The sequence below is a fragment of the Lonchura striata genome, chromosome 16 (assembly GCF_046129695.1).
Source record: "Lonchura striata isolate bLonStr1 chromosome 16, bLonStr1.mat, whole genome shotgun sequence".
Classification (NCBI taxonomy): Eukaryota; Metazoa; Chordata; class Aves; order Passeriformes; family Estrildidae; genus Lonchura; species Lonchura striata.
Window position 1 is genome coordinate 4,184,107 of NC_134618.1, and position 21,246 is coordinate 4,205,352.

Below are 21,246 nucleotides of genomic sequence, written 5' to 3' on the forward strand. Positions count from 1 at the left end.
GAGTCAGAGCAGGGGAAGCGGAGCACGGGACAGCCGCGACCGGGGCGAGCCAGCGCCGCCGGAGCCGTGCGCTGCCCCCGCCCGTGGGGCTCCTCGGCGGGACAGGCTTTGGCCCGAGCTGTGCTGCTCCGTAAGGCGAAGCACACTCGCTCCCGAGCGTCTGCTCTGAGGAATTCTGTGCCTGGAGAGCTGGAGCAGCTCCGGCTATGCCCCGTGTTCCCGGGGACGGCGGGGCCGTGCTGCCGGCTGGGTGTGCGTGGGGCAAAGCCTCGCAACCTCTCGGGCCGCCGCCCCCGGGGTCCTGCTCAGCCCGTCCTATCCTATCCTATCCTATCCTATCCTATCCTATCCTATCCTATCCTATCCTATCCTATCCTATCCTATCCTATCCTATCCTATCCTATCCTATCCTATCCTATCCTATCCTATCCTATCCTATCCTATCCTATCCTATCCTATCCTATCCTATCCTATCCTTATCCTATCCTTATCCTATCCTAATCCTGTTGTTATAAATGAATTTTTTCCCAGCCAAATTAAAAATGAAATAAAAATAATTTTAGTTATGATTAAAGTCTATCTCGCCAGCCACAAGGAAAAAGGCAGGGCCGAGCCCGGGTTCGGCGCTGGGTGAGTGACCGACAGGACACCTCACAGCAGAGGTTCCTCTAGACACCCACACCACTCTCGGATCCCGTGGTTCTTATAGGAAATTTTCCGCCATCTGCCTATTCTTCCATTCAGAGTTCCCCATATTCATGAAGTTCTTTTCTCTAGGCCAAGTCCAAACAATCCAAGTCCAGGTGTGGATGATCTTGCTGATGAAGTTACAGGAACTGCGGCTTTCAGATGTATCAGCCCGGAGGTCTCCAGAGGTTTCGATCTGAGTCGTTACCGGGATGATCAACTTCCAGGGTCCCGGTATCAGTTCCTGGAACAGCCCATCTCCGGGCGAGCCGCATGTATTAGATTGTAAATGAGACATTGTTTGGCTTAGGCTGAACACGAATATGGGGGGGTGGGGTGGCTGGCTTCAGCATCGGCGTGTGTTTTTACATTAAACTAATCATTTCATATAGTGAGCCACATTTAATATAACAATATTTCAGAGGCGCAAATTATAACCATTTAGATCACTGTCCCGTCCCGCCGCCCCCGCCGGAACTACAACTCCCATGGTGCCTCGGGGCTCCCCCGCCGCCCCGGCGGGCACGTGACGGCGGTCACATGACGGCGCGGCGGGGCAGGCCCGGCGGAGCAGCCGCCGCCGCCGCCCCGCATGGCCAACGTCGCCAAGAAGGTGTCCTGGTCCGGCCGCGACCGCGACGACGACGAGGACGGGCGTGCGGGCGAAACCACCCCGCTGCTCAACGGTACCGGCCCGGGTGCGGCGGGCAGCGGCCGGCAGGTAGGTACCGCCGGCGGGAGCGCGGAGAGGGCCGGGGCCGTGTGCGCCCCGCTCCCTCCCCGGCCGTGCCGCACCGCACCGCCTTGGTTGTCCCGGGCTGGGCGGGGGCGGCCGGGGTCGCTCCGGGCTGGGAAAGAAGAAGCTGTCGGGACGAGGGCCGGGGCAGCCACGGCCGGGCACGGGGCACTCGTGGGGGAAAATGTGAGCGGGACTGAGGCAGGGCCCAGCGGCTCCGGCCCTGCCGCTGCCTCGGCCGCTGCTCCTCCGCCGCGGGACGGTCCCTGCCAGCAGCACCCTGTGCTGAGCAGGACCCTGCTCCTGCCCGCTGGGGCTGCGCTGCTCATCCGGAGAATCGCGGCGTGGATCGGGTTGGAAGAGCCCTAAAGCTCATCCTGTTCTACCCAAGGACACTTTCTACTAGACCAGGTTGCTCCAAGCCCTGTCCAACCCAGCTTGGAGCAATTCCTGCCACCAGCTCTGGGAAACCTGTGCCAGGGTCTCACCACCCTCGTTTCCTACTGACATCTACTCTAGTCTCCTTTTGTTTAGTTTGAAGCCATTCTCCTTTGTTTTGTCTGTACCTGTCCATATAAAATTAATTTGTGCTAAATGAATTTCTGCTAAAAATGTTTTTCTGTGAGAGCCTGACCTGCTGCTGCTGATCACCAGGTAGGGCTCAGACACAAGAGCCTGTGACACTGGAGTGGTGCAGGGTGTCCTGTGGGACAGAAAGCAGGAACAAGGTGGGCCATGTCACAGAGGGAGGCCAGTTCCTTCTGGCAAGTTAATTTGGGGTAATTAAGTGAGGAGAACTTCTCTCCAGTGTGCCCTCAGGCTGTTCCTGATGCAGCTCAGTGAAGAGAGCTGAGGCACTCAGTTGAGGGTGGGTGGGCTGTGGTGTGGGTGGGATGTCAGGACGGGACCATGGAGCACTTTTGTGCCAGCACCAGGTGGGACAGGCATTGCTTCTAGGTGTCATTCTGGAATTTGTTGTGAAGAGTTTTCTTGGAGACCTGAGCTTAGATAGGGAGGAGCGGTGCCAGGTTCTGGCAGCTGTTAGCAGGGATGTCTGGCCCAGCACGATTCTGTGCTGCCTGCTCCTGGGCAAGTCAGGACAGCAGGCTAATTAGAGGGAAATGCAGGGCTCGTTAGGCTGGAAGAGCCTTGTGTAGTGCTCTGGGAGCAGGGAATGGCAGCTGGAAGGGGGCAGCTGTGCTGTGGCAGCTGTTCTGGGGTGAAAATAAAAGTAATCTTCCCAGGCAGTGCAACAGGACCCTGTATCTTTACAGCACATAGGGAGTTCTGGGGGTTTGAAGGGTGTTAGAGTCGAGATTGACCAGATCTCATGGCTGGGGGTCATTAGGAGAGGGTTTTCCTGGAGGTTTGGAAGAAGTGCCTGAGGCCTGCTGCAGCAGGGGCAGCTGGAGGTGGACACCCAGCCCTACCAATGTGATTTATTGTCACTGTGTCTCTGCACAGTGCAGGCAGGTCCCAGCTGGTGACATGGTACTACGTGGCATTTTCCTTGGCAAGGGAGGAGGGGGAGTCCCTTGCTGGGGCTCCAGACCACACGTGCCCCTGGCAGTGGCAGCTGGGTTGTCTCTTTAGGGCTGGGGTTGTATTTTGGTGTCAGGCAGCTGCCTCTGCCTTTGCCCCAGATGCCTTTCAGTTGTGTGGATTGAAGCAGGAAGGCAGGGTAGCTTTGGGAGAGAAATAAAGAGAGGCCTGGGCTGCTTAGCTCAGGGGGGATTTAAACCTGGGTTGTGGCAATACAATAAAAATGTCCCCTAACATCACTTCTTCCCTTTGTCATGTGCTTGTTTAATGGAAATGAAAGTGATCTTAAGGTGACCAGAGGAAACACAGATCTGTAGCTCCTCAGCTGAAGGGACTGAGATCAAGTTCTGGTGGGCAGGAGGTGAGGAGAGGCTGGCTAAACTCGCCTGTGGCTGTGGAGGGGGTGTGAGAGGCCTGTCCCTGAGATCTGCTCTGCTTTGGGGCCAGCTGAGCTGACTTCATCCTCTCACCAGGACTTTCTGGTGCCTGGAGCACCCCAAGGAGTGAGAGCCAGCCTGGGTGTCTGAGCATCCTACCTGCTGTGGGCTGTCCCTTCCCTGTGTTCTTGAGCCGCGTGTGTTGGTTCTCAGGCTGGGAAGTGGGTGGAAAATGTTAGTAAGAGCAGCCAATTTCCATCATGAACCATTTTTTGTGGAAAAACGTTTCCCCTTTGCTACCATCAAGGATGTGCTGTGAGACATTTGTGCTGAAGTGCCTTGATTTTGGGATTGGTTTAATGCTCCTGCTTCAAAGGGTGCCTGCAACAAGGGGTCACCATCATGAAGGCCAGGCTGCTGCTGGGCAGGCTGTGCTTCTGAGCCCCTGTGTGTTTATTCTGGATGTTGTTGGTCTCGTTTCCTTGAATCTCAAGTAACAAGGTGCACGAAAGCAGCCAGGCTGCAATCAAGAAATCTTGGTGGGAGGAGGCAGAAAAAGGGAAGTATGAGTGCTGGGTGAACCCTGATTCCTGGCAGATGGGCTGCAGATTGCACACCCCAAGTTACTGGCAGAGAGGCTGCTTGTGAGGCTGGAGGTGATTGCCCTGGAGAGCCATTGCCCCCAAACACTGGAACCCCAGGAAATGTTCTGCAGGTTGCTCAAGCCATGGGGGACTGTGGCAGCTCCATCCTTGTGCTGCTCCTGTGCCAAGGGAAAGGCCAGGGCAAGGACAGCATTTCCCATCCTCCTGGAGGTGAGGGTCAAGCAGCAGCTGTGCCCTGGCAGTGGCAGCAGGAACCTGGAAGCAAAAGCCAAGTGGTGACACCTTGGGGAGAGTCCAGGTGCTTTCTCCCCTGTCATGAGCCTGGAGGTGAGGAGCCCTGTTCTCTCCTGCTGTGAAGCATTTTGGGGATGATGCTGGGTGGGTTTGAAGCCTCTCTCAGCTGTGGCTGTGTTTCAGAGGGGGGGAGGTTTCAAAAGCCCTGCAGCTCATCTCTCCCATTCACTGGCAGAGCTGGTGACAGGGTTCTCATGCTGGTGACACACCGGTGACACAGCCTGGAGTCTTCCACCCAGGCTGGTACGAGGGGCAGAGTGTTCTGCAGCCAAGGGGGCCCTGGGGGCTGGAAATCCTCCTTCCCTCCCACAGCTTCTGTGGGCTCCTTCTGTGGTCTGTGCTGGGCTTCATCTCACAGATAATGGAAAGTCATGTGCTGCCAGCTCGTTACTGAGCACAGGATGGTGACAAGGGGCAGTGTCTAGGGGAGTCTCCTCATGCTGGGTCATGTCCTGCAGGGAGGAGCCTCACTGGCTCATCCCTGTGGAAATGGGCTGTGGAGCAGAGGCAGACACTCCCTGTTGATGGTTCTTCAGAGCAATGTTTGGGGCTTGGTGGCTGTGCACACAGCCTGGGTTGGATCATGGAGATCATGCATCCAGGCCAGGAGTGGAAGGTGGTGGTTGAGATCTGCTAGATTTTTTTCATGTTGAGGTTGATCTTCAATATACTCTTGCTGCTCTCAGAGTGGGTGCCAGCATGACAAAGGGGAAAGGGACCTCAGGAGTCCCTGAGGGGGCTAGAGCTAGGGGCTCTAGTCCAACCCCTGCCAAGAGCAGATCCCTGAGGGACACATCCAGAGGAGCTTTGGGTAACTACTCTGCACCCTGTTTGGTCTCAAGTTCAGTGTGTCACCAGCCACAGGGTGAGCATTTGGCTCTGATATCTAAGCAGAAATTCCCTTACTGCAGTTTTCCACTTCTCCTTGTCCCATCAATGCAAAGCTTCAAGGGAAGTCTGGCTTTGTGCTGTCTGTAACCTCTTATTGGGTGTCTGGGGATGGCATGAAGAACTCCCTGAGAAGCACCAGCTCCTCCTTGTATATCTTGTCATGTGCTCCAGCCCCTAATTCTCTTGCTGCTCTCACTTTCTGTACCTTTTCTGTCCCAGGAAGCCCAAACTGGATGCCAAGCCCCAGGTGTGCTATTGCAGGTGGAGGTATGGGATTCCCTCCCCAGACCTTCTGGCAGTGCTCTTGCACCACCCAGGAGGGGGTTGACCACCTCCACTCCAGGTCTGTACCACTGACACCTCTTCACTCACCCACCAGGCTGCTGCAGGACTTTCTGTTCTGAGCTACTTTCTGACCACTGGGACTCATCCATCCCAGGTGCAGGGCTTTGGATTTGGCTCTGTTGAATTTGGGGACTTCCCTGCAGCCTGGTGAAGTTCCTTGGAGGAGCAACCCTGCCTGCCAACATTCTTGCCCACTAACACTGATGATAACTTATTTTGATTCAGACCAAGGCTCCAGACATCTCTTTGCAATTATCTCTTTGAAATTATCACCCAAATGAGCTGAGGGCTGGGTGCTCATGTGCCACTGGCAGAGTGAGGCTCAGCGTGTCCCAGAGCCTCTCCTGGGGCAGGAGAGCTGTTAACCCATCTGTGCCCTCTGGGTTTTGGCAGCAGTGCATGTTTTTATGTGGAGATAATCACAGCACAGTCACACCAACATCACACGTACCCAGGATCAGCAGCTGCCTTGGCTGAGTTTGAAAACATCCCAAGGAGGGCATTGCTTAGGGAGTCTTTGAGCTGTGCACAAATAACCTTTTCTCTTGGCTCCAGGCTTCCTGAATCTCTCCTTTTTCTCTTATCATTTTTGGGTGCTGCTGGAAGTAGCTTTTTCCTGCCCTCCTGGCATGTGATGCCTGTGGTGGTGAGACAGAAGCCAGGCCTCTGCTTGCAGATGCCAGAGGGGTGCCAGGACTCAGGGGGAGGATATTAAAAATATGCTGCTTGTCTAAGGAAGTTCAGCTTCAGGCTCCACTGCACCTCCCTTCCCTTCATTTGTGCTTGTGTCCTGCTGGTGCTCAGTCAATGGGGAGTTGAGCTGCTGTGCCCTGGCTGCTTTCTCCTGGGAAGGAGGGAAGAGGGTGGGGTGTCGCTGGTTCAGCCACGTTTGGTCTGTCTGCAGACCCCATTGCTAACAGAAGGAGAATTTTCCATGAAGGGCTGGTCCTGCCTGAGGTCTTGCACAAAGGACAGCATGAGTGACATTTTCCATCTCTTTGCCTTGATCTTGCCCCTGGATACGTAGCACCTAACGGGAGCCTTAAATCCTTGTGCTTCTTCAGTCCTGGTGCGGGTGTGTTCCTTTGCAAGGTGTCAGCTTTGTCCCCCCAGGCTTCAGGGCAAGGAATGTGTCCTTGCCCTTCCCTGGGATGGTGGGGGCCTGGCTGGGACCTCAGCCTGCCAGCAGAGCAGCTCGGCACTGGCAGGCACTGGAACAGTTCCTGTATCCAACTCATGCCCCTAAGGTCAGGGAGGTGACAGCTTTGTGTGTACCCAGCTCTTAGAAGTCCACTGTGGTCTGCTCTGGCTGCTGGGAAAAGGCTCCACCTGGATCCTTCCCACTGGGATTGTGGAGCCATCATGGACCAGAAGCAAAGCCCAGGCTGTCTTTGCCAAACCAGTGTCTGGAAATGTTAGCATGGAGCACTGTGGGCTGGAGCTGCTGGGGGCTGAAGGGCACCAGAGAGGGTTTGAGAAGCTGGGGCAGAACCCATCTGCAGGTCAGGGAGTGAAGGAGAGTGTGGAGCAGAGGGAAAAATGGGAAAATAGGTCAGGCTGCAAACACAAAGGGATAGTCTTCCTCTGCAGTGACGTGCAGGGCTCCCAGCAGCTCTGTCCTGCATGTTCCAGACAGGATTGTGGGATTAAAGCAGTGAGGGGCTCGACCTGGGACCTGCCAGCAGAGAGAGACCAACGTGCCAGAGCCCTGCTGCTGCTCACCATCCCTCTTTTGCCCTCCAGTTCTTTAACCTGGCATATGGGCAGGGGTGAGGCTCTGGAGGGGAAGATCTTAATGCTGAGGAATGATGTTTGGGCTGTTCTTGGGGACAGTGCTCACATCCTTGTGCATCCCTGTGTTTTGCAGCGATGGAGGGGTGACAGCAGCACACCTGCTCCAGCTGGGTCCCCCTGTGGCACTGCTCAGCTGCAGCCCAAGCCCCTCCTTGCCTCATCCAGGAGACAGAGGTGCCCAAAAAGTAAAAAAAATCCTGTGCTATGCAACTGCTCTGCCACTAAAATCCCCAAGTGATCACCAGTGAAAGGAGAAGAGGAGAAGCTGCTCCCCAGAGGGAGATGCAAATGCTGCTTCCCAGCATCACACCAGGGCAGGCTGAGAGAGACATCAGAGTCCCCAGGGCTGTGCAGGAACAGTGTGCCCACTTCCTCCTGTGTCTCCTGGCTGGCAGCCAGCCTGGCTGTCAGCTGCCTTGGGGGTGACAAACACGCTGATGTGATGTGCTGCTCCCAGCTGGGAGCCACTGCCATGGAGCAGATGGCAGAGCCAGACGTGCCCTCAGCTGTCCCTGGCTGCTGGCTGGGCCTGGCAGCTGAGGGCACGTCGTGGTGAGCTTGTGGCTGTGCAGGTGGCACGTTGTGCAGGGGCTCTGTCCCTCCCCAGCCTCAGGGGGGTGTGGAACGTGCTGCTCGGCACAGGTTTGTCGGCACGGCGCTCCGTGCCAGGGGCTGGTGGTGGCCAGTGCCCATGAGCCGCTGCTGGATGGCACCTCCCCTGGTGAGCTGGCTCTGCCAGCTGGCAGGTTGGAGCAGCTCACCCAAATCCTGGCAGGCTGCTGCTGCCTCGGGTTCCCTCCAGGGTGTTGGATCCCACCTCCTTGGTGTGTCCTCTGAGAGCAGGGGGGCATTCTGGGGGCTCTGGCGGTGGCAGGCGGGCAGAGCTCTGTGAGAGAGGCAGAGCACGAGCATCTTGCACGCCTGCTCCATCCTCCTGAGAGATTTGAAGTGCATTCAGGAGTTGAACTGATTTCCCCTTCTATCCTCAGCTCACTCCTTCCTCCTTCCTGCGCATCGGGCAGCTGAGCAATGTGGACCTCAACGAGGACATCCATGAGCTGGTGAGTGGCAGAGAGGAGCCCACAGTTACTGAGACCCCTTCCCTTCTTCCACTAACAGCTGTTGCTGTTCCCTCCTTCACATTCCCCTTGTTCCATGAGGACTCCAGCCCTTCTTCCTGGGCTGGGTGACCTCTGTGGCGTGGGCAGCTGCTGCTGCTGCTGCCCCAGGGGCCCCTCTGGGATCCTCAGTAAATGCCCTAATTCGGTTCTGGGAACAGCTTGCACGGTCAAAGGCGTTTGGGAAACTAAATTTGGTTTCTGCCTAAAAACGTGGGTTTGCTTGAAATAGCTCCTTGCTTTTGGCCTAAGGAATTTCCTGCTGAGCTGAAAGGTTGCCCTCCATCAGGACATGGATTCAGTGCCAGGTCAACGTGGCAGTGTGGTACCCAGCTGGGCAAACCCTCCACTGGGGACATCCTGCCTGCGGGTGGAGGGGTGCTTGGTGAGGGTGCACCCCTGACAGCTGGTCCAGCTGCCTTAAATCCCACACATCCACCAAGTGGTGGAAAATCATCCCAGATCCCTGCCTGCCAGGCAGCTGGCACCTGCAGTCCTCTGTGCATCTCTTGAGCATCAAAAGGTGTTAAGCCAACAGTTGCACGTGGGTGGGAGGGCTGGACTCCGACCTGGCCATCCTAAGCTGTGCATCAATCCCACAGGAGACAGAGGTGCCTCGGCAGCGTCCCAACGAGATCCCCCACAACGAGAAGCTGCTGTCACTCAAGTACGAGGTATGTGCCCATCTGCCCCTTCTTGGGTCTGCCCTCTGGGATGCAGCAGGTGAGGCATGAGGGGCCAGGGCTCACAGGTGGTTTCAGTGTGGAAGGAGTGGAATGGAGGAAGGAAAACAATAACAGGAGCAGGGTGAAGGGCTGAGGGTAGCACTCCCCTGCATGGGGGTCTCTTCACCTGGTGGTACACAATAACAGCATCTCCCTTTCCCAAACTAGAGCTTGGACTATGACAACAGTGAAAACCAGCTATTCCTGGAGGAGGAGAGGAGGATAAACCATGCGGTGAGTCTTGCTGGGCTGCCCACAGATCATCTCAGCTGGGGTGGGTAAGGGAAGCTGTTCCCCCTGCCTGGCTGCTGAGGGCTCCTCTGTGCCAGAGGAGGTTGTGCTTAAAGCCTAGGTTGAGCTGGCGTGGGTTTTTGGGCACTGACCAGCTTGTGACAAGCTGTGAAACCACAGGATCAAGGACCCAGCGTGAGGTGGTTGGAATGCGAGCTAATCTGGGTGCACATGGTGGCATTGCCTGGGAGTATGGAGCAGGTCCTTGAGCAGAGGGACTTCTGGAGTCATGTGAAACATCTGCCCTGGGGGCTTTGGGAATCAGTTCCACACAAGAATCCCAGCAGGATGGGCCTAATGGAGGCAGGCAAGCTGGAAAAGCACCTTAGGGATCCCACAGAGGATCAAGAACACTCCTTAAAATCAATAAATTGTGTTCAGGCTTGGCTGGGTCAGCCAGCATTGGTGCTCCTTGGCTCTCCACAGAGCTTCCCAGGCTTGGGAGTGTGGCAGGTGTGTTGGGGTCCCCTCGAAGCCAGGCTGGATGGCAGCAGGGGGTGAGTGCTGTCTGCCCCTCAGGCTTTCCGCACGGTGGAGATCAAGCGCTGGGTGATCTGCGCCATGATCGGCATCCTCACCGGCCTCGTCGCCTGCTTCATCGACATCGTGGTGGAGAACCTGGCTGGGCTCAAGTACCGGGTGGTGAAGGACAGTATCCTCACAGGGCACGGGCTGCTGGCCAGCTGGGACCTCTGGGATCTTCTGGGAGCCGTCAGAGAGGGGTCATGGGGGAAGAGGGCAGCGATTCCTCGCTCCGGTTTGGTGGCACAGACTCTGCTGCTCTGCAGGGCTGAGCTGTGCCTAGCTGTAGCACAGGAGGCTCATTTCAGCTGCCCTGGATGCTCTGAGTGACAGGGGGCTTGGAGCAACCCGGTCTAGTGAATGGCATCCCTGCCCATGGGGAGTTGGAGCTAGATGGTTTTTAAGGTGGCATCCAACCCAAACCCCCCTGTGATTCTGTGAGGTGCTGTGGTGGGGAGGATGGTACCCAAGCAATACTGGCTTTTCCTTGAGCAGCTGCCCCAGACATTGACAAGTTCACAGCCAAAGGGGGCCTCTCTTTTTCCCTGTTACTCTGGGCCACCCTGAATGCCAGCGTGGTGATGGTGGGCTCTCTGATCGTTGCCTTCATAGAGGTAAGAGTTTGAAACTCTTATGGGTTCTTCAAACGGGCAAAGCAGGGTCATGTTTCCAGAAAATGTGCAAAATTTTTGAGCAGTGAATGTGTTTCTGCCAGTTTGGCTCCTGGTAGCACGAGCTCCTCGGCGTTGGTTCCATCTGTGCTGTGGGGTTTCTGTGGGGCTGGCAGACTGCCAGGAGCTGTGCTGCCAGCCTGGGGCTGAGGTTGTGCTCCTGCCTTGGGCAGGGGTGCAGCTCTCCCAAGCCTTGGCCCTAGATCAGGGCCAAGGTGTGTTGGGTGCACCAGCAGAGACCAGTCTGGCTGGGTGCCTCAGCTACAGCCTCTGGAGGACAAACCAGAGTCTGGGAGTCCTCATGGATCACTCTAATCCCCAGTGTCTTCCTTGTGGCTTTGCCTTTGTTCTCCCTGGCTCCCCCTTCTGTACCTGTGGCAGGGTAGGGGAACACCTGAGTGTCCCCAAGAACCCATCCAACTCCTTTTTCCTTGGCACATTTGCCCTTAGGAAGTTGGTGTTCCCTCAAGCCCATCTCTAGAGCCTGTTGATAAGCTTTGGCCTCATCTCAGAGCCACCCTGAGGGTGTGCTCTGTGTGCCCTGGTGCTGAGAGACAGGGCTAAGGTGGCTGGTGTGTCCCCATCCTGTGTGTGACAGCTCTCCCTGCTCCCTGCAGCCTGTGGCAGCTGGCAGTGGCATTCCCCAGATCAAATGTTACCTCAATGGCGTGAAGATTCCACACGTTGTCCGGCTCAAGGTAGGAAGCAGAAGGTGGTGGGATGGCCTGGGCATACTGGAGTAGTCCCTGCCCACAGTGTGGCACAGCAGGAGGTGGCATGAACTCCCAGCTCCAATGCTGTTTCTCCCCCAGTGCCCAGAGGTTAAATCTCCTGCCCTGGGAGCAGCAGCTGGCCCTGGGAACAGCAGCTTTGGGTAGACTTTTGCTCTGGCCAAGAAGAAAATTGACCAGCCCTGTTGCCACAATTTTGGGGCTGAGAATCATGAATTCCCTGGGGTCGTTGGCTCCTCTCGTGCCTTGGGGCCCTCTGGCTCTGTGCCCCCTGTGGCTGCCATGCTCGTGTTCCTCATGCCGCCCCTGTGACGTGCTGTGCCCTTCTCTTGTGCAGACCCTGGTGATCAAAGTCTGCGGGGTCATCCTCTCGGTGGTCGGCGGCCTGGCTGTTGGGAAGGTGATGTGCACAAAGCGCTGCTGACGTGTTGGTCCCCGCTGCTGGCACTTGTCACAGCCTGTCACCGGTCCTGTGCTGGGGACAGGGTGCTGGGGGCCCCACGGTGACCTCCCAGTGTTATTCCTGGTGTCTGCTGGCCAAGGTGACTGGCACTGCCAAGCTTGGGGAGCCCCAGTGGTGCCACTGTGCCAGCCTGTGTGTGGCTTGGCTGAGGGCAGAGAGCAGCAGCCCCTGTCCATCAGTGGCTGTCCCTACAAACAGTAGATGGGAGAGAGTTGGGTACCCCACTGGGATCTTACTGGCTTGCTGGGATTGAAGGCAGGCAAGGGAAACACTTGTTTCCTCAGCTAGTGGGAACAGGAGGTGGGCAAGGGAGGCATATGCTAGGATAAGGATTTCATAAAACCATGGAATGGTTTGGGCTGGAAGAGATTCTAAAGATCATCTCATTCCAAATGAGATGGGCAGAAACACCTTTCATTAGAGCAGGTTACTCAGAGTTCTGTCCAACCTGGTCTTGAACACCTCTGGGATGGGAAGGGGGAAAATGTCAGGGTCTGTATTTCCCTGAGGGAAATACACCCAGCTTCAGGACTGCAAGCTGGTGAGCAGCATTCAGCCATGCCTGTTCTTCCTTCCCCGACCTGACTCTGCTCTCTGGCCCCTAGGAAGGACCCATGATTCACTCTGGATCCGTGATTGCTGCTGGGATCTCCCAGGGAAGATCCACGTCCTTAAAGCGAGACTTCAAGGTTGGTGTTGGGGTCCGAGGGGCCGTGCTGCCGGTGCCCTTCCGTGCCAGCCCAGGCTGTCCCACTGGTGGCTGGGCATCATCCTTGTCCATACCCTGAGTCTTGCCTAAAATCAAGCCCATGGCCAGCCCTGAAGCTGCCTTCACTCCTGTTTCAGATCTTCGAGTACTTCCGCAGAGACACAGAAAAGAGGGATTTTGTGTCGGCCGGAGCTGCCGCCGGCGTCTCAGCTGCTTTTGGTGCTCCCGTGGGTGTGTGTCTTACTTTATTATTAGCAAAGGAGTTTTTTCAGAAGAGTCTTACTGAAATAGGAGATTATAAAGTTGTATTTTTTTTAACTCTGTGAGGAAAATGGTTTCTTTTGGAGTACAACAATGTGTTTGGTTTTTTTTTAAGAGTTTGTGATTTTTAAAGGGGTTTTGAGTTTTAAAGGTCAAAGTTCTCCAAGATTTGATGTTATACTTAGTAGGTTAAAAAGTGGAGTAAGTTGATCATTTGCAATTCTTAAAACAGATTGAACTTAATTGATCTCTTTTAAAAGCTGCTGTAAATTTTGTAAGGCATTGACTTTGCTTTGAAGTTGTGTTTTTTGTGGTTTGATTGTTTGTTATGTCATCTTTTATTTTAGATATTTTAGGGTGAGATTTCCTGTATTTTTGATGTTGAAATTTCTAGTCTAGTATTTTGAACTTCAGTGACAACGTTGTCTTGAGTCTGTTCTATTTCATTCTGAGTTGGTGCTCTCTGGCACTGAGCAGTGCCTGGACATGGATTTCCTCAGGAGGTTGCTCCTGCCTGCTTGGAGGCAGCTCTTGGGATCTGCACAGGGCACTGCAGGGGCCTTCCAAGTTTTCCTGCCATGCCATGCAGATGTTGGCCCTGCCCAAGGGCAAAGGGCTCATCTGCCTCCCAGATGTTGCCTCCCTGGGATGGAGAATGGCAGTGGGGGGCTTTGCTTTGCTCAGTACATCACTGATGGCTTGGTGGGCTTGCCTGTGAGAGGGTCTGGGCAGTGTGGGCACATGGCCTGGGGTCAGTCTTGGGGCTGTGGCACGTGCCCCTTGTGTAGATGTTGTATCTTGTGTTGCAGGGGGTGTCCTGTTCAGCTTGGAGGAAGGGGCTTCCTTCTGGAACCAGTTCCTGACATGGAGAATTGTAAGTGTTGGAAAGCAGTGGGGAGCTGCTGGTTCTGCTGTGAGGCATTGCCTTTTCTGGGTGCCCCATGGCCCCAGGGCTCCTGACAGCCCTGCTCCAGTGAGGACCCATCCCAGGGAGCAGCATCCCAGCTCCCCTCCCGTGCCCTGCTCCTCAGGGGCTGAATTTGGGTCTGGCTGAGCTCCATCCTGCTGCCAGCTCCTTTCTAAGACATCTGCCTTGAGCTGTGCCCCCGGGCAGCAGAGGGGCAAAAGGAGAAGTGAGACCCTGGTCAGTGTAAGCTGCCCAAAAGTGCACCCAAAGTGCCACCACAGGGAATGTGACCTCCTGTCCCCACCACACCATGGGCACCAAGCCCTGCCCAAGGGTCTTGGGGATGGTTTGGGGTAGTGCACAGGGAATGTGGTGAGGAAATGGGGCTGGAGGCACTTAGCAGTGACTCTGGGCTGCATCTCCTTCCAGTTCTTTGCCTCCATGATCTCCACCTTCACGCTGAACTCTGTCCTGAGCGTTTACCATGGCAATGCCTGGGATCTCTCCAGCCCTGGGCTTATCAACTTTGGCAGATTTGACAGCGAGGTAGGCACAGGTATTCCCCATGTAGGGCTCTGGGGAGGGGTTAGAAACAGCCCTTAGCAGCTTTGGGGACATCAATTTGTCTATAACCTCGGCCAGAGGCTGAGGCAGACTCTGCCTTAGCAGGCTGTGGGGTCTGGCCAGATCTCAGCTCCACCAGCCCCAGCAGAAGGAATTTCTGGAGGCTGTGGGCTGTTCAGGGGAGACTTTGGGCCAGCTCTCGTGCCAGCGCAGAGTTGTGCTGTCCCAGCAGTCAGTGACTGACTGTGGGACTGCAGATGGGCCAGGAGATCTGAAACCCACATCTTTCTTGCTTGCAGAAAATGGGATACACAATCCAGGAAATTCCTATCTTCATCTTTATGGGAGTGGTTGGTAAGAGAACGCTGCTGTTTCCATTTGATTAGTCTGAATAATTTCCTCTGTTCTCTGTCTGCGTCTAAAAAGCTTTGGTGTCCAGTTTCCTGGGGAAAATGGGGAATCCATTAAATTCTGGAGCAGCGCCTGCTTGTGGGGCTTATGCAGGGATGAGAGCTGGATCCTGTCCCAGCTCTAGTAGCAAAGTCAAGCCCCTTTAACCCATGAGCAGGATGTGTTGCAGTCCTGGGCAGTCCCTTGCTGCCATGTGAGCTGTCCTTATCCCCATGGATTTGGCCTGTCCTTTGCCTGCCTGGTGCCAGCACTGTGACATTGGCCCCTGGCCACCTGCATCTGGTACCAGACAGGTGACAGGTCCTGGCTGGCTGCAGGGACAGCATCCACTTGTCCCAGGGCTGTTGGTCACTCTGGATGGGTTGTGGATGATCTTCTGAGGTTCCTTGTGTTGTGGGCAGCCTGGGACCTGCGTGCTGAGCTTTTCCTCTCTCACATTTGCAGGTGGGATCCTCGGAGCCCTGTTCAATGCCCTCAATTACTGGCTGACAATGTTCCGGATCAGGTAAGAGCCCACAGGTAATGAAGGGGATTGATGTGGGTTGGCTGGTGCCTTCTGCATGCCCTCAAAGTGGCATTCCCACATGGAGCAAGGCTCCATTTAATCTCTTATTTAATGTGAGCAGCAGCAGTTCCTCAAAAATGCCACGTGCCTCTCACTGCCTGTGGCTGTGACCCACAGCATCCCAGCACTGCTCTGATCCTGCCAAATATTTCCCTCCAGTGACTGGAGGGCCCAGAGAGATGCAGACACTGCAGACATGACTGTCATGTGCTCTGAGAGGACTAAGAGAAGGGAGAAAGCTGCTAAAGCCAACTGAGACCAATGTGGCCCAGCCAATACCTGTCATCAGCTTTTCAAGCAGCGGGACAGCCTGGCAGGGTCTGGGCAGGGAGTAGAGGCAGCCAGACTGTCATGTGCCTGATGTGACATGCCCAAGCAGGCTGGGCTGATGCTGCCCACACCTCTGGGTGCCACTGTCATTCCCCTGTTCTCTTGACAGGTACATCCACCGGCCCTGCCTCCAGGTGGTTGAGGCCATGCTGGTGGCAGCAGTGACGGCGACCGTGGGGTTTGTCATGATTTATTGCTCAAGAGATTGCCAGCCCATCCAGGGCAGCTCCGTGGCATATCCCCTGCAGGTAGGATGTGCTGCAGAGCAGCATTCAGGGTGGGGGGCACCCTGAGCCTGGGGGGCTCAGCAGGGAGACAGGACCCTGCTGGGTTTGGGACACTGGACCTTCACAGTTGATGCCCTCCAGTGCAGGCAGAGCTGGAGACCCAAGAATGCTGTAGGTGTCCTCTGTGCTCAGAGCTGCCTCCTCACTGGCACACATCCCCCAGCCTTCCCTGCCACTTCTAGCCCTTTCTTATCTTGCCTTTTCAGCTTTTCTGTGCTGATGGAGAGTACAACTCCATGGCCACTGCCTTCTTCAACACACCCGAGAAGAGCGTTGTCAACCTCTTCCATGACCCTCCAGGTCAGTGCAGCCAGCAGTGAGGCCTTGGACGTAGCAGAGAAGGGTCCACGTGGTCCTTGGCCACTGCTGGGACAAGGCAGAGGGTGATCAGCCCAAGAGGGCTTCACAAAACACTGTGCTGCAGTGGTGGAAGGAGGATGGGTGCTGTGCCTGGTGACACCTCTGAGCTCGGCCAAAGGGCTGTGCTGTTGGGAGGCTGTGGGGCCATGGACCTGGTTTTGTTTGTGCACATTTGCAGGCTGTGTTGCTGCTGAGTTGTGTGAGAGTGTGTCTGACCCTTGCTGTCTGTCTGAAGTCTGTTCTGGAAATGTCACTAGGATGTTTTCTTAATTAGCAGGGCCACTTGCCCCATAATGACTTTACCTTCTGGGCAGGCTGTGGAGGTGGATCTTGGGGTTTGGATTTGCTTGAGAAATGCAACTTGGTTCCCAGGTTCCAGCTCCATTTTCCTTGGACCTGGTATAACCCCAGCATCTCTTGGATGGAATCTGTGTTCTCTGGAATCTGAGTTCTGTGCTCAGCTGCACGTGGGTGGGGAACAGAGGGATCCTCAGCCCAGAGGGTGCAGCTTGGCCACCTGCAGCCAAGAGATGACCATCCTTTGTCTTGGGGCTGCTCTCTGCAGTGCTGGGTCCTCCCTGACTCAAGGCTGAAGGAGGGGTTGCAAAGTACTTGTTTAAACTAGACTGGGCTGCTCAGCAATCCCAAAATAGCACTTAGCTGGGTTGTGGGGTCAGCAGGGTCTCTGTGGGATGGCACAGCCTGTGCTGTGGGACAGCATGGCACTGGCTGGAGCAGCTGTGGGAGCTGCAAGATGGGAGGGACTTTGTAGGACATGCTCTGCAAAGCATGCTGATCCCAAAGCTGCCAGTGGGACCTCTGTCCTCCCAGCCTTATCCTTCAGCCCTGGCAGTCCCTCCCTTGGGGCTTTCATTGTGGGAGTCTGGGAAGCACAGAGCTGGGAAGGGGACGAGTCACAAGATGGAGGAATGGGATGTAAGGGCTTGGGGTGGCACTGGCTGGGTAGGCGGTGCTGGAGGGGGCAGAAATATCCTGAAGAGCCAGTTAGAAAGGCTGTACCTGTGCAGCCAGAGCAGGAGGTGCAGCCCAAGAAGAGGGGCTCTCGCTGCTGGCGGTGTACTGTGGGACTGCTGCTGCCTGATCTGTGGCTGCTGCCCATCACAGACTCTGTTCTGTCCCCACCCCAGGTTCCTACAACCCCATGACACTGGGCATGTTCACACTGATGTATTTCTTCCTGGCCTGCTGGACCTATGGCCTGACAGTGTCTGCAGGGGTCTTCATCCCCTCCCTGCTGATCGGGGCAGCCTGGGGGAGGCTCTTCGGCATCTCCCTGTCCTACCTGACCAGGGGCTCGGTGAGTCCTGCCTGGGAAGCCCTGGCACCCAGCCCTCCTTCCTCACTGCTGGGCTGGTGGCATGTTCAGACAGCGTGCCTGGAGCTGCCTGAAAGCTCTGAAGTGGGCTGGCTCCTTGCTTGATGTCTCTGTGAGCTGCATCTGGGCCTCCCCACATCCCAGTGGAGCCCTGCCAGCAGCTGGGTTGTTCAGGCAGCCTCAAGCACCTCTGTACACTTTGGAGGAGGGTTTGGGGGCCAGGACTCTGCTGACTATCTCTGAATGCCCTGGAGCCAGCAGGTGACTTGCTCCTTTTCTTTCCTGTGCTCAGATCTGGGCTGATCCTGGGAAGTATGCCCTGATGGGAGCTGCTGCACAGCTGGGTGAGTTCCCCATGGCACAGTGTTGGTTGGGGTAAAGATGTCGTGGGAAAACACCCCCTGCTTCCCTGACAGCTTCCTTCCCAGCTGAAGCCCAGCCTGGCTGTCAGCTTCCCAATCACCCTGCCAAGCACAGTGAGGGCTGGGCTCAGCCAGGGCACCCCTGGGTGGGCAGTCCTGGATCACTGAGAGATCCAGGGCTCTCAGGTGTTCTGTGATGCCCTCACTCTGTGTTTCCTTGCCCTTCCAAACCCCCTGGGTGCCTCTGGCAGGTGGGATCGTGCGGATGACGCTGAGTCTCACAGTCATCATGATGGAGGCAACAGGCAACGTCACCTATGGCTTCCCCATCATGCTGGTGCTGATGACAGCAAAGATTGTGGGAGACTACTTTGTGGAGGTGAGGGCTGGTGTGCTCCCCAGGACTGGGGGGCCATGGGGGGCCAGGACAGGCATGTGCTCGCTGTAAGGGATGAGCTGCTGCCTGGCTGTGGCATTTGCCACCTCACCAGGCTTCTCCTGATGTCTTGGCTCTTGTTGCAGGGACTGTATGACATGCACATCCAGCTGCAAAGTGTCCCATTCCTGCACTGGGAGGCCCCAGTGACATCCCACTCCCTCACAGCCAGGTAGGTGGGCTGGGCATTGCTGTGGCAGCAGCCTTTGGACCATGCTGTTAGCCTGAGCTGGGAGTGGAGGTGGTGACCTTTTGGTTGCAGGAGCCTGCTGTACCCTGGTACCACAGCTCAGCTTCTTCCCCAGCAGGGCTGTGATCTGCAGTGTGTTCCTTCCTTTCTGTCTGGCAGCTTTTGGGGATAGAGGAGGCATCAGCACTGAAGAGCTGTGTGTGTTGGGGCATATTTAGGGTGTGAGGGTGTTGAGGCCCTGGCACAGTGTGCCCAGAGAAGTTGTGGCTGCCCCATCCCTGGAAGTGTCTAAGGCCAGGCTGCTCAGGGCTTGGAGCCACCTGGGATAGTGGAAGGTGTCCCTGCCCGTGGAAAGGGTTTGGAACGAGATGAGCTTATAGGTCCCTTCCCACCAAACCAGTGTGATTGCAGGATTCGATGTGGGCTGTGTTTCACCCAGAGCTGTCCCTGCAGGGAGGTGATGAGCACTCCTGTCACCTGCCTGCGGAGGATCGAGCGCGTGGGCACGGTCGTGGACATCCTCAGTGACACCTCCTCCAACCACAACGGTTTCCCCGTGGTGGAGAGCAACCCTGACACCACGCAGGTAGCCTGGGTGGCCCTGGGGCGGGGGTGCAGCTGGGGTGGCCACCAAGGGCTGGCTGCAGCGTGGGACCCTCTCACACGGTGCCCTTTGCAGGTTGCCGGGCTGCGGGGCCTGATCCTGCGTTCCCAGCTCATCGTCCTGCTGAAGCACAAGGTGGGTGATGCTGCCTGGAGACTGGGTTGTGTCTGCTGTCCCTGTCTCAGGCCCCTTGCTGCCTGCCTTGCTCAGCTGGCAGAGTGTCCCTGTCATTTCCCTCAGCTCACCCAGGGGATGGGTGCTGCCTTTTGGTGGTGGGGTTACCCCAGCACCATCCTGCACCCCACTGGGCTCACAAGCCCTGAGTGAGCGGGAAGCAGGCTGTGCTTCTGCAGATGCTCCATCTGTCCCACCCTTCTGCCCTTTTCCCTCCCTGGCCCTGTGCATTGTCCTGGTGCCTGTGAGCTATGTGGGATAGTCCCCAAGCATCTCTTTCCTCCCCAGGTTTTTGTGGAAAGGGCCAACAGGAGCCTGGTGCAGCGGCGGCTGAAGCTGAAGGATTTTCGGGACGCCTACCCCCGCTTCCCCCCCATCCAGTCCATTCACGTCTCCCAGGACGAGCGCGAGTGCATGATTGACCTCAGCGAGTTCATGAACCCCTCGCCCTACACCGTGCCCCAGGTAATGGCCAGGGCCCCTCTGCACAGCTCCCTGGGGACCAGGGAGGGCAGTGGGGGCTGGCTGGGGGTGCTGCAGCCCCCCAGCCCTGTTCTGCCTCGCAGGAGGCGTCTCTGCCGCGGGTGTTCAAGCTCTTCCGAGCCCTGGGCCTGCGGCACTTGGTGGTCGTGGACAATCGCAACGAGGTGAGTCCCTGCTGGCTGTGTCCAAGCAGCCTGGGCTCCCCGGGGGACAGGGACACGCTGTCCCCAGGCTGTGTGCCCATGTCAGGCTGTACCCTGTCCTGTTCTGGCAGGTGGTGGGAATGGTGACCCGCAAGGACCTCGCCAGGTACCGGCTGGGCAAGGAGGGCCTGGAGGAGCTGTCGCTGGCACAGACGTGAGGCAGTGTGGCCCAGCAGAGATGTGCCCCGGCCCCTCGGAGCTGGGGACCCCCTTTTGCAGGAGGTGGGGAGAGGACTGGGCCAGCCCCTGCAGGCATCACAGTGCCTGGAGCACTGGCATGGCCGTGCTGCCCTGGCCCTCCTGCCTGCTGCTGCCTTCCCACGTCTACTGCCTCCCTTTGTCACCCCTTCCTCTGCTTCCCTGAGGGATCAAAAGTCACCCTTGGCTCTGTTAGCTCCTGGAATAGGCTCTCCTTGAAGGTTGGGTGAAGGCTGGAGTGTTCCATGGGGAGCAGGATTGCCCTAGTGAGCTGGGCACAGTTCTCTGACACCATACGTGGCCTCTGTTGCCTCATCCACCCAGTCTGGGCTGTCTGGGACTTGGCCCTGCCCTGACTTTGGCTGCAGGGCCTGTGAGAGGAGCAGAGGGACACCATGGGGCTCCCTCCTGCCCCCAGGCCCCTGTTCCCTCGTGCCCTGTGGTCCTGCTTGCTGGGTTGGGCTGAGCTCTGGGGTTGCCTCCCTGCTCCTTGGGACTGAGGAGGGGGATGTGCCCTGCTTGGCTGTGCAATAAAAGGGCTCCCCTGGTTCTGCAGCTGCCGCCTCTGGCTCTTTCTTGGCTCCCTCGGGCACTCTGACCCCAAACCATGTGTGGGGAAACACCCCTGGGATTTGGGGCAGGGATGGGGAAGGGAGAGCTGCCTGTACTGGGGAGATGTTGGTCCTGCAGCCTGTGCCCCTCTGCCACTCCTGCAGTCCTCTCAGCACTGCTGCTCCCACACTGGGGTACAGAGTCACTCCTGGGCCATGTTCTGGCCCTTTCCAGCAGCCTGGGCCTTCCAGGCACCCCAAACCCCACCACCAGTCCTGGATTTGCTTGGGGGTGGGAGCAAAGCCATCCCTGGCACCTCACTTCTCCCATCTTCCCCCATCCTTGCTCCTCTCTTTGGCATTGCCCTGTGCCCTGCCCTGGGACTGCCCCTTCCTCACCTGGTGCCTGGAGAGGCTTTTGACTGCAGGATCTGTGCTGAAATAAAGTCTGTTTGTACTTTTATTGTGGTGCTGCCTGTCTCTTACTTCCCTTCTTCCCTTGGGGCTGAACCGAGCCCTGTCC

General features: G+C 56.8%; 1 protein-coding gene across 1 annotated transcript; it reads left to right on the plus strand.

The window, feature by feature from the left end:
- The first annotated feature begins 1,232 nt into the window (after nucleotides 1-1,232).
- Nucleotides 1,233-20,727, plus strand: CLCN7 (chloride voltage-gated channel 7). The gene is made up of 25 exons (XM_021548600.3): nucleotides 1,233-1,408; nucleotides 8,261-8,332; nucleotides 8,992-9,063; nucleotides 9,283-9,348; nucleotides 9,925-10,057; nucleotides 10,432-10,541; nucleotides 11,216-11,296; nucleotides 11,667-11,729; nucleotides 12,398-12,481; nucleotides 12,639-12,732; nucleotides 13,572-13,636; nucleotides 14,099-14,215; nucleotides 14,533-14,587; nucleotides 15,089-15,149; nucleotides 15,649-15,787; nucleotides 16,033-16,126; nucleotides 17,335-17,504; nucleotides 17,815-17,866; nucleotides 18,136-18,263; nucleotides 18,407-18,492; nucleotides 18,964-19,096; nucleotides 19,190-19,249; nucleotides 19,577-19,753; nucleotides 19,855-19,935; nucleotides 20,046-20,727. Exons 1-25 carry the CDS (start codon nucleotides 1,280-1,282, stop codon nucleotides 20,130-20,132), a joined length of 2,409 nt encoding a protein of 802 aa, XP_021404275.2. The 5' UTR covers nucleotides 1,233-1,279; the 3' UTR covers nucleotides 20,133-20,727.
- The last annotated feature ends 519 nt before the right edge of the window (nucleotides 20,728-21,246 follow it).